Source organism: Varanus komodoensis, unplaced genomic scaffold (assembly GCF_004798865.1).
Source record: "Varanus komodoensis strain SLA01 unplaced genomic scaffold, ASM479886v1 scaffold25, whole genome shotgun sequence".
Taxonomy (NCBI): domain Eukaryota; kingdom Metazoa; phylum Chordata; class Lepidosauria; order Squamata; family Varanidae; genus Varanus; species Varanus komodoensis.
This window is the reverse complement of record NW_025335661.1, coordinates 8,964,491-8,976,268: the sequence shown is the minus strand read 5'-3', so window position 1 is coordinate 8,976,268 and position 11,778 is coordinate 8,964,491. Positions and strand designations below refer to the sequence as shown.

Below are 11,778 nucleotides of genomic sequence, written 5' to 3'. Positions count from 1 at the left end.
CTCAGTGGCACCCACAGAGGGAGAGAGACAGAGAGAGAGACCAGCAAAGAAACCACAATTTCAGAGTAGCAACTTCTGCCTCTGCCTTCTCCCTTCACTTGACCCACTGAGAGAGGCTTGCAGAGCCTTTGAAAGCTACCTCTTTGAGGTGCCTGGACTCTACCCACTAGAGTAGGTTTTTGCATTGGCATATCTGAAGGAGGGGATTTAATGAGGATCTAGAAATAGTGCTGGGGAAGAGGATGAATTCTGAATTAGCCAGTTAGTTCTTTGGATGCAGACATTTAAGTTAAGCTGTGCATGTACAGTGATCATAGCAACTTATCTTTTTAAAGAAAGCCCTAAATACTACTAGTACTACTAATGAAAATATTGAAAGCCATATTTATTTCTAAGCCAGACCAATAATCTAAGAAAACTGTCATAGTGGAAGGCTTTGAAGTTGCAATTTCATAGTTGGGCTCATTAATCACAGGATTAATTAAAACATGGCTTCTGTTGCTCTTTTCTCTAATAAAAAACCAGGCTAAACTAATGATAAGTTAGCTAGATTCATCAGATGTATGCCAATTTTAGTTTAGAGTTCATTAATTTACAGGCTGCATGCAAACATGCCAGCCCTATTCAGTTGCCCTGTTTCTGAGCAGATTGAGAGAACAGTGGGGAAAAGCATGCAGAATTAGCCCCTCTCTGCCCATGCTGCCATCCCACTCCACATGGAAAGCAGAGCAACTTGGGGCACTCCAGGTGTTTTGAGCTGCGACTGTTTCCTCTGGCTATTGGCTCTGCTAGGATTGATGGGAGTTGCAGGCAAGAATGTCTGGAGGGCTACAAGTCAAAGGCTTCCTTCTGCAGTGAGGAGCATTGTGGATCTTTGTAGGCTCACTGTATAATGTACCACATTGATTTGGGAGAAGTAGAATACTTGAATAAGGCTATCATTAGACAGAAAACTTGTAATATTAACCACAGCTTTAATCTTCAGCATCTGTGATGCTATTTCCATTTGTCTCCCTTAATTTTCCCTAAATATACCAGAAAGTATGGGAATACTTTTAATAGTTACTTAGGTTTGTTTTTAGGCCAGAAGGGGAAAACCTATGGTCATGTTTCTTGTTCAAAAGAATTATTATTTTTCGCATCCCTCCTGCATTCATTTCAATATAGTTTGTTGGGAAAACTTCCCAGATAGGTTCTGCCCTTAGACTGTTTTTTTAAAGTAGTATAATGCAATACATTTAATTGGATCTAGTGGAAGACAGTAGAGCCACTTTAATCCCAATGAAATCTATGTGATAGGTCCTAGTGGATCCAACCTATTCGATCTCCATCTCCCTGCTTTATTTGGCATATTTCTTTAAATAAGTTTAATTATTAATAATTTTATATATTAACTTTATCCTCTACCTACTTTTTGTAAAGATAGAAAACTTTAAAGGATTATAGAACTATAAATGGCTTGTTGATTTGCATGATAGCTAGCCAGAATTTTTTGTGAGCACCACTGTAATTCTAATTTGACACAAGCAGAAAATTAAAAAAAGAAAAACATTTAGGTCAGGGATAGGAACCTGTGGCTCTCCAGTTGCTGTTCAGTTATAATTCACCTGGGACCGCTGGGAGTTGGAGACCTTCTGGAATGCTACATGTTTTTATTTCTGCTTTTGGTTAAAAAGAATAGAAGAAAATGTACTTAGAATAAGAAAAAGGAAATGCTATTTGAACAATTTTTGACACATTTAGAGGGTGATACTATATGTAGGACCATGGGAATAAACTCTCATTAAAAACAACAGGAGCTAGGTTATTTAACAAGTAATTATACATGGGTCTAAAGGGCTTGGATATGAGTAGGACTGCTGCAGGTAGAAAAGTACTCTGGCTCAAACAGCCAATCCTGGGGGTTAGAGGACCCTCAGGAATTGTATGAGTATATTGCAGTAGTTAGGAGTTGGCAGAACTCATGCACAAGAGACATGCCTGTTGCCCTAGCTGGGGGCAGAAGGTTTTGGTTTTTTTTAATGATATCCAGTCATTGATATGCCAACTCCAGGTTTACTAAGAAGGAGATTATTTTTATTGCAATAATACCAAACAAGCTAGCTAGACCTCCATAAGTTTTAGCAGCAAACCTCTTACACTGCACAGTGAGGGCTCCTGAAAGGTAGGGTTCCAGTCAGCTAGATTCAGATAGAAACAGCAGAATCCTTGAAAACGCTCTGAGCCCAAGAACAAAGAAAGTGGCTAGCTTTTCTAGATTACAAATTTATGGCATAGTAACACTTGTGTACAGCATTCTACATAATTAAAATAGATGGTTACAAAAGTAATATTGTTTACACAAGTGCTAAAAGATAATAATAATTATTATTATAACATTTCTATGCCGCCCCTTGCCGAAACCTCGGGGCGGCTTACAACACGATAAAATACAATGAAATACAATAGCACATAATAAATTATGAAGTATTGTGAGCTAGCAAGGAGGATTCCTGCCTGGATGGCCATCAAAGCATAGGCTCATTACTGCCTCTTGCTCACAAAAGCAATGCCTGATAAGGTCCTTGTGCCATCTCAACATCAGGAAAGGAAAAGTCCAAGCTTCATGAAAGCAGACTCATGGTCAGAACTAAAGGTCTGTTGTTCTGTTGTAAGCAACTAGACTTTAATGCCAAGCAAAGCAAGCAGTGCCCAAATGGGCAAGCCATGGATTCTCTTTGTGATTAATGATCCCCGATTTATTAGCACAGCTGGGTTCAGACAACAGAACTTACATTTCAACAACCATGTTTGAATGACAACCTGCACTTACTACATATGCAACCCTTGAGTGTGAGATACCAGGTTGTCTGAACCTAGTTTTTGCACTGAGAGTAATTCATAATATCAGATAGTGTGGATTAGCTAATACTTTATATGTTTTATAAAGTACAGCTTTTTGTTCATGTACAGCAGCAGTCTCCAAGGTTTTCAGAACAATGATCTGTGGAACCCACTTTTACTATTGTTTAATAATACTGCATTCTTTTAAAAACCCAAAAAGACGTGCTTCTGAAAAGCACCAATCAGTCACAACCCAACATAAGGTGCATTTCACCTAAAGTGAAATTGAACTAAATAACTAAACTAAAAAGTAATAAATTAGGCTGCAATTGTGCACATACTTCTTTCAGTATAATCTCCACAGAGGTTAGCTGGCTTCTGTTGAGCAAATATTCCTAGGGTTATGCTGCATGCATGTTAAATTGTGGCTAAATAATTAGAATGGCTTTCTGTTAAATTGCTTTCCAAGTAATATTTTAAGAATTCAGTTGGAAGACTATTCTGTGTTTCTGATTGTGAAAATAGCAACAAGTTTTAATTAACTTATGATAAAAGAATTTTATATTAAAAAGTTTTAGCCTAAGTTGGTAGAAATCTATTTTGCTTGCATGAACAGCTGCATCAGCTGCACCTTGAGGAGCTTCTTCCTTCCCCCATGGGATCTCCTTACTCAATTGGTCATTTGCCACTGCTAATCTTTTCTCTAAACTTCAGGATCTATATATTCTTGATCAAAATCATGGCTTAGAAAGAAGCTTTGATGTCTCACAATAGCATGCTTTTTTCCTAGACAACTTTTTTCTGTGAGTGTGAAGATCAATATTTGGGTGATCTCTGTGAAGAATTCAATGCCTGTCAAAGCAATGCCTGTCAGAACAATGGAACCTGCATAGATATTGTACAAAAACATGATGGAAACAATTTCACCTGCACTTGCCCTACTGGTATGTTTTCTGTTGTTCTTGAAATAGTGCACAGTGTCTGCATTTTGCTTTGCAGAGACAAGTCCTGCCTCTCCCGAGACAGAGGGAAAATACAATGCTTGTATTTTTATGTAGACCATAGATATGTGTTAATTCACTGCAGTGAGTTAAGAGTGGGGATATGGCTGAGGCAGGTTCTTATCCTTCTGCCTTCCAATGATTCATTTGGCATATAATCACTGGAGAGATTGGCTAAGCATAGTTATTTTAATATGGATGGGAAAGGGAAAGGCATTTCCTGTGAAAGCAGGTAGAACCAAAAGCTCTATTTTCTTATATCTGCAGAAGTCTGTGGAAGGGAATGGGAGTAGGTGCAGGTCAACAGGTGGGAATAATAAGGTCAGGTAGGACTGGGTCGACAGAAGAGACAATCTGTGCAGTACATAGCTGTGATCAGGTTTCCTTCTTGAAAGCCTGTCTTATGTTTCTCCCTAGAGCAGGTGCGGAGCACCTCTGGCCTTTCAGATGTTGCTGGACCCATTTGTCCCAGCCCATATGGCCTGTGGTTATGGATTATGGGAACTGTAGTCCAACAGCATTTGGAATGTCACAAATTTTCTAGTGCTGTATACAAAACTAATTGAAGAGAGTTCTTTGTTCCTTAATCATGTTGGGACTACACCATTGAATGTAATAAAATAATGGAAGTGCTGAGTTGCATTTTGTGAATAGAACGATTATTCCACGTTCTTTAGGAGTGATGTTTTTATACTTCATTTAATTGCTTTCTTGTCCACACAATACATAATTTATATTAACTACTTATAATTTATATTAATTCTACTTAAACACTGCTGCCAAGGAGGTGTGACCTCTTTGTGCATGTACATCTTTATTTTACATTTAATATTAATATGTAAATGCATCCAAGTATATTCTCAATAAGAAAGATATGTAAATACATTTAAGTAATGCTTTAATGCTTTAGATTCTATTAACTGCAAAGTACATCTGAGAAGATGAATTAGTCTGTAATAGAACTTTAAATAGAGTTACTTGAATAAGCTATATGGTCAAGGCTATGATGAGTGTCATCTTTTCATTTAATAGAACTAAATATGGATTGATCATAATATTTATGTGTTTTTTATAGTAGAAACTAACCCAGTATAATTGTTAATTGTATAATGATCAATTCAGCTTCAGGTATAATGATCAATTGCAATTAGTTTAACATGTAGTCAAAAGCTTCTAGTCTCTTCAGATCAGAGAATAGTAGCAAGATTGAACAATGGTGACTACAAATAACTAGCATACAGGAATAACATCTAGAATGGTCCTTAAATGCTACGGTGACCATGTACTAATGCAACATTTCTGCTTCCCTCTGTTTTCTTTTTCCTTTTGTTTCTAACAATTCCATCATTGTGAAGGATATACTGGAGAACTGTGTCAGTCAGAAATTGATTACTGCAGTCAACAGCCATGTAAAAATGGAGGCACTTGTTATTCCAGTATAAGTGGATTCAGTTGTCAGTGCCCAGAAGGTAAGCAGGAAATAATTCAGTCATGTTAAAGAAAGCATATTCTCTGTATGAGGTGGCTGAAGGCACTGTTTTCCACCTTATCTGGTTTCTCCCTTCTTTATGGTATGTGTTAAGTTGGAATCATGGAGTTGCTGATGACTAATTGACAGAAAAATGTAGTCTCTTTAGCATGCCACTCCCTTGCTGAAGGAACTGCACTGTCTACTGATGTGCCACCAGGGCAGGTTTAAAGGTTTAATACTAGTGTACACAGTCCTGAACAATTTGGAACCAGGATAACCGGGGAGAGTGCCTTTTCCCATATCAACCTGCCCAGTCAATGAGGTCATTAGAGGACATTATCCTGGTGGTTCCACGTGGACTGACTGACTGCTGTTGCTCCTGCAAATGTGTAGGATTGTAATTATGTTATGTGGCCCTTGTGGAGCTGCCATCCAACCCTCTGTATATGGTATATGTAAATTTAAGCCAAAATATATGTATCAAATAGAAACATTGTAGGATGGCTGGAAACATCACTTTTGTACCTTCTTTCTGCCTGGAAATGTGTGGTGTTGATGGCACCAAAATGCATGGAAGCGTTCAATAATACAGCATTCACAGTAGTCACCTGCACTAAAATGTTGATTCAGAGTGAAGCTGGAGCTAATGGCATTTCTGTTCTGTCTGCTCCTATCTTATTCCACCATGATTTCTTATTTATCTAGATTCTATTGTGGATCGAATCTTTTCTTAGAGTTATTTCCCCTTTCTATTCTTTATGCTGACTTAATAACAAAGTGTATTTGTAGCAGCATCAGTGGACTGTTATCTCTTCTTGGAACAAAATACTGCAATATGTGACCCATTTAGCAACTATGCTGAGACCTATAAAGTGACACAATATCAGCATTTTAAATCTGTCAGTTTGAATGATTCCTCCCTCCGCCCCAACCCATGAGGATATAAATAGTATCAGCACTCAGTGCAACAATCCAATATTGAGATTGAGCCAAACCTAAGCTGGCTTCCTAAAAAGTTTTCTGTCCAAATCCATTCTAACCAGATATATAGAGTAAGAAAACTGGATAAATATGTGAACAGAGTTAGGGTGGATGGGGCTGCTCAAGGTAGATTTGCTTCTTCCCACTTGTTCTGCTCAAATAAACCTGATTAGAGCAATCCTTGCACAGTTTCTTGTGACTTCAGTAGTAGGGTTCACTGCAAAGCTGAAGGACTCCTGGTGGCTCCCAGTCACATCAAGTGCAATGTCTGCCTTTCTCTCACGCACTTTCTGTCACAATTTTGCAGTGGTGGCTGACTCTCAGCATGTGCTTTCTAGTTTTCCCTGTCTGCTTTAGCAGTGAGCCAGCTGCTGTGATCTGGTCTACCAGAGAAGGCTTTGGGAGTGGGGTTCAATTGTAAAATGTCCAGTGAGGAGGAGAGGAAAACCCAGGAGAGATCAGCTGTGATGGAGGAGAGGCCCATGTGACTGGCTAGCTATCGCAGAGCATTGCTCAGGTGCAGGAGGGGCAGGGGCAAGAAAAAGAGCAAGAAAAAGCAGGACCTGCTTCTCAGTGCTGAAAAAAGATCCAAGTACCACCAAGTATCATTGCAGTTGTCTGATGACTGACTGAGGAGGCCTTGGTTGAACAATGTGGAGCTGACAAGAGGAGAGATCTGAAAAGACTTCCAGTTCAGTGCCCAACATTGTCATTTCGCTTGGGGGTGAGGAGGAGAGGAAAGCGCCCCATGGCCCAGCAAAAGTCTCCAAGAGCTTTTTGGAACCAGTGTAGTTTCTGCTGCTGAAACAGTGAGGATCACTGCATTAACTATGGTAGGCAAGCTCTGGGTATGTCCTTGCTAATGTTGAAGAGGACAACTTGTCAACAATGTACACTAGTTTGTGGATTGTAATGGATGCACCTCCCCAGAAAACATCAGAAGCAGCTGTTTACCATGATTGATCTGTATAAAACTTTTCTGCAGACATTCAGGCATGAATATCTTCCAGTTATGGCAGTTACCTGTACAACAGAAAGGTGGACGTGGTATATGCCTTTTCTCAATAGCAGTTTCAAATAAGTCGCACAGTAGGCTGCTTCTCAACATAACATCACAGGGTAGAGCTCTCATGCTAGTACCCTTTATTTTATTAATTGAAATATTCTATAATGCCATTCATCTTACCATGTATATTACAATAATATGATTTGTATGACATGAGTAGGTTGCTATATAGAGAGGTACTTATTCAAATGTTTGTGTTCTAGACATTTCAGATTGGACTTGCAAGCAAATAAGCAGCTAGTGAAAATCTTTCAGAATCAGTCTAATCTGGCTTTTCTTGGCTGCCTGGTCTGCAGCCTGCTTGCGGCATTCTGAATGTGCTGAAGCTTCTGGGTCATCTTCAAGGGCATCCCCTCTAGGATGCATGTAGTAATACTGGGAGGTTAACAGAGCATGAACCATGATGGTCAGACTTCTTGGAGGAAGCCAGTGTGGTGCAGTGTTGAGAGTGTCGGACTGGGGACATTGGAGACCTAGGTTTTGGTCCCCAGTTGGCCATGAAGCTTTGGGCCAGTTACCAGCTCTCAACCCACCCCACCCTACCCCACAGAATACCTGTGGTGATGATAAATGGAGCTATGTAAGCTGCCTTGACTTCCTCACAAGAGGAAAATGGGTGGGATATAAATGCAATAGCAAGCAGTAGTTATAGTAATAGTACTAATAATACCAACTTCTTCCAGGAACAGTTGTATCAGAGGTCTCAAGTAACAAAATTTGATGAAGGAGCACTACCAAGCTACTCATCTGTTCCTTAGGAGAAGCACAACTCCATTTAAAACAGCCTATATACCCAATTCCCAGATGAGAAAACTCACAAGGTCTCCATCTTAGCAGGATTCAGCCTCAGTGGAACACATTAAGCCGCCCCGAGGCTTCGGCGAATGGGGCGACATAAAAATGTTTTAATTAATAAATAAATAAATAAATAAATAAAATTACTAGAACTAATTTTCATCGGTATAATACTGACACTTCTCCCCAAATCCATTCGTGGCCTGACCCAGCAGCTTTATAGCGTTATTTAAAAGCATGGGAGATAAGCCAGAGTGAACATCTAATAAGTCAGTCATGTGAAACAACATACAGTTATTGATCAAATGCTATATTTTTTTACCTTTTTCAATCAATTTATCATTGTCCCATAACACTCCCCTTTCCACTCTTGTTCTCTCTTGCACACACACATTCATTTGTTATCTTTATTATGAAGATCGGAGTGGGGAGAGAGCAAGATTAAAGAAGACACATTGCATTTGGCTGGAAGCTTGCAACTTGCAAAGTCAGGTGTGTTAAGTTGAAGAGAGCACTATTTTTAGACTGTTCTAAAATTTGCAGGGGGAAAACATAATTCTCAAAGGAGGTTCTTGCACAAGTTTAATTGTAGGCCATATGCTCAGAAGTGCAAATTTAGCTCACTAGGAAAAGGTAGGCCATGGGCTGGTATATAAACTTAAAGGCTAACACCCCAGAATCTCAGTAAAATAATATAACCATAAAATGAAATGAACAAGAGATGATGGGAATAAATTACTTTGTGACAAAGGAAAAAGAGGAAGATTGTGATGAGTGTGACTGTGAATGATTCACTGTGACGCCCATGATGAGAACTTGTGCTCCTGACAAAAGAAAGTTAGTAATTTTCAATTACTGCTGGTGTTTTCCCCCCATATGCACTATTTACCCGCAGCAGTGGAATGGGCAGCCTGGCTTGGCAGGTAGCATATGATGAACTGGCAGAGTTCTGCTTGCTGTTTTCCAAGAAACACTTGAATTTAGACTGAAAAAAGAAAATAGGTGTGTGTGTTTAGGGCTGCATTTAGCTGGAAATTGGGTTGTAGCTATCTGGGAACCAGAGTAAAGGTAATTGGGGTTGCTACCAGTTGAAGGAGTACTACATAATTTCATTTACTGTGCTCTGCTTGTATATTTGTAAGTAAAACATATATTTCAGTACGTAGGCATTATTAATGTCCAGCACGTGAGACAAAAGATGTGGCAAGAACACTATCCATTCCCTGATTCTTCCTAACTGTTAATGAACCCTAGGCCAATCATCCAAAACAGTGTTTAGAAGAATATCACAAGAAGTATGGGGATGAGTTCCTGTGAGTCAAACATCGGTTTCTAGTGCTCTCTTACCCAAAGGATTTGTAAATCTGTCCCTGCGAAGACTTAGAGAAGAGGGAAATGCTTAGTAAAAGCATGAAAAAGTCAATAATGATTAAGAGTGAGCACACAATTATTTTTGAGCATTAGTATCATACAGATGAGGGTGTTTCCAGACAGAGGGCTCCCAGTGAAAGACAATGTGAAGCTATTCTTCTTTTTCCTTTTGAATGGATTTTCAATTAAGAGAAAAGATAGAAGTGGGAAAACATGGGAAGATTACATGGTGATGGGACTGCCTGTAAAATTCCATAATGTTATATTATATAATGCTGGTCCTCTACCAGCTACACTGGCTTCCAGTTGAAGTCTGAGCCTAAGTCAAGATACTGGTTTTAACCTATAAAGCCCTGATTGGCTTGGGACCAGGATACCTGAAGGAGCGCCTCTTCCTTTAAATTCCCTCACGCCTCTTAAGATCTGCGGGAGAGGCTTTGCCCTGGGAGCCCTTTTTAAAGGAGCAGGGCCTTCTCTGCGGTGGCACCCAGGTTATGGAATGCAATCCCAGGAGAGGTGTGCCTGGCGCTGAGCTTATATTCTTTTCGGCGCCAGGTTAAAACCTTTTTATTTAATTGTTATTTTAAAATTTAATATTTTTATTGGTAACAGTCGATTTTTTGTTTTTATGGAATTTGTATTGTTTTATTGTTTTTAATTGTACATTTGTGAGCTGTCCCAAGATTCCGAGGCATGTGGTGATGGCATATAAAAGTTTTAAATAAATAAATAACTGAGGCAGGTAGTGGTACGAGATATGTCTTGTCTGGAAGCAACGGTCATAGTTTAGGAGCTGAATTTTTTGCTGCAGGAAAAGGAAAGTAAAGTTCTCAAACAGCTAAAATAGAGGAAACATTGGAGAACAACGGAAAGAGAGTGATAAAATAGAATCTATAGAGGATGCTTCAGATTCAGCAACCCGTGCTTAAAGACCTCAGTAATTTTTGATGAACATCAGCTGTAGAATATATTAAGGGGTGTAACTACATTCATTTCACTTTCAATTTCACTTTTGATTTCTTCAGTTCCCTCTTTGACTTCTAAACTGACTGGCCCAGATTTAGAATGCAAACTGCAGTTTGAAATAGCTTTCTACCTATCACATTTGATCAGTTTTAATCCCAACTAATGGCACAAATCCTTATGAAAAGTGGTTGGGACAATTTATGGGTGAATTTACAGTGTTATCTCTCAGACAGCTAGTACGTAGAAATCTTTTTAAGGGTTTGATCCTTTGGAGTATGGTTTTCTCTACTTAAGAGAAAATTATATTCAAGGTCATCCTGTATCTTTGACGGACTCAAATAAAGTTTACTTTGTTCCTCCCACACTTACTTCAGCAGTTTGAGTTTTCATATAGATTCCTATAGATTACCATCTATTCCATGGCCATGACTTGTAAACCTTACCACAGGTTGCATGATACTATACAAGAAGCCAGTCATTGGCAGTATCCAGTCACATGGTAGGTCATCTTTTACCATCTTCCATTTTCTGATGAGTAAAATTATCTTTATGGTACCTCTTGCTTGAGGTCTAGGTGAGGGGGTTACAGACTTGCTCAGTTTGCCTACAACTAGTTGACTAAACTCCTTCCTTGTCTACTTGTGTTCTGCCCCATTTGGGTAGTGTGTTATTTTGTTATGTTGCCTTCTAGGATTTGCATTTATAATTCCTCTAGTGTATGTTCTATGTATCTGTTGGTGACCAATCAAGCTTTGATGCCACACATTGATTAGTTACACAATGGGAAGATTTCCAGTCCAGTTGTACTAGTTCTCCCCCAGTTTGGAATAAAACTCCAAATTTGGTACTGTGCTGCTGCTCCGGATTGCCTATCCCTACATTTTTAAAAATCATCAGTCCATTTTACTTCATCTCATCCATCCAGCTCACCATTCTCAATTATTAAGTATTGATCCTGAATTTCTTAGTTGCTTGTTGTTTACGCTGGGTTCCAATAAGGATTAACGTTTTGAATCACAGATGCCAAACTGAGCTTTAACTGCTTGGATAGATACGCAGATTCACATGTGCTGGGACCAAGACATCTAGCACTGTAGTCCCATTCCCACTTTGAGAAGATCGCTGTATTATGATCCAGCCAAGTATAATGTAGCAGCATCATTTTCAGGACATCATGGACCTCCCAACTTCCTTCCTTCTAGCCTGTCCATCCTGGTTATCATTTATGTTTGTGCTTAGGGAATCCATGGGTCGCATGTTCACTAACTCTTGACTAAAATGTTTGCTGCTGTTTGGACAAAACA

General features: G+C 39.2%; 1 protein-coding gene across 1 annotated transcript in view; it reads left to right on the top strand.

Moving 5' to 3' along the window:
* The window catches only part of DNER (delta/notch like EGF repeat containing), a 137,887-nt gene that overhangs the window by 87,541 nt on the left and 38,568 nt on the right, over window positions 1-11,778 (top strand). Inside the window, exons 6-7 of the mRNA XM_044432745.1 lie at window positions 3,614-3,767; window positions 5,180-5,293. Coding sequence (XP_044288680.1) covers window positions 3,614-3,767; window positions 5,180-5,293 — 268 coding nt within the window. The remainder of the gene's footprint in view (window positions 1-3,613; window positions 3,768-5,179; window positions 5,294-11,778) is intronic.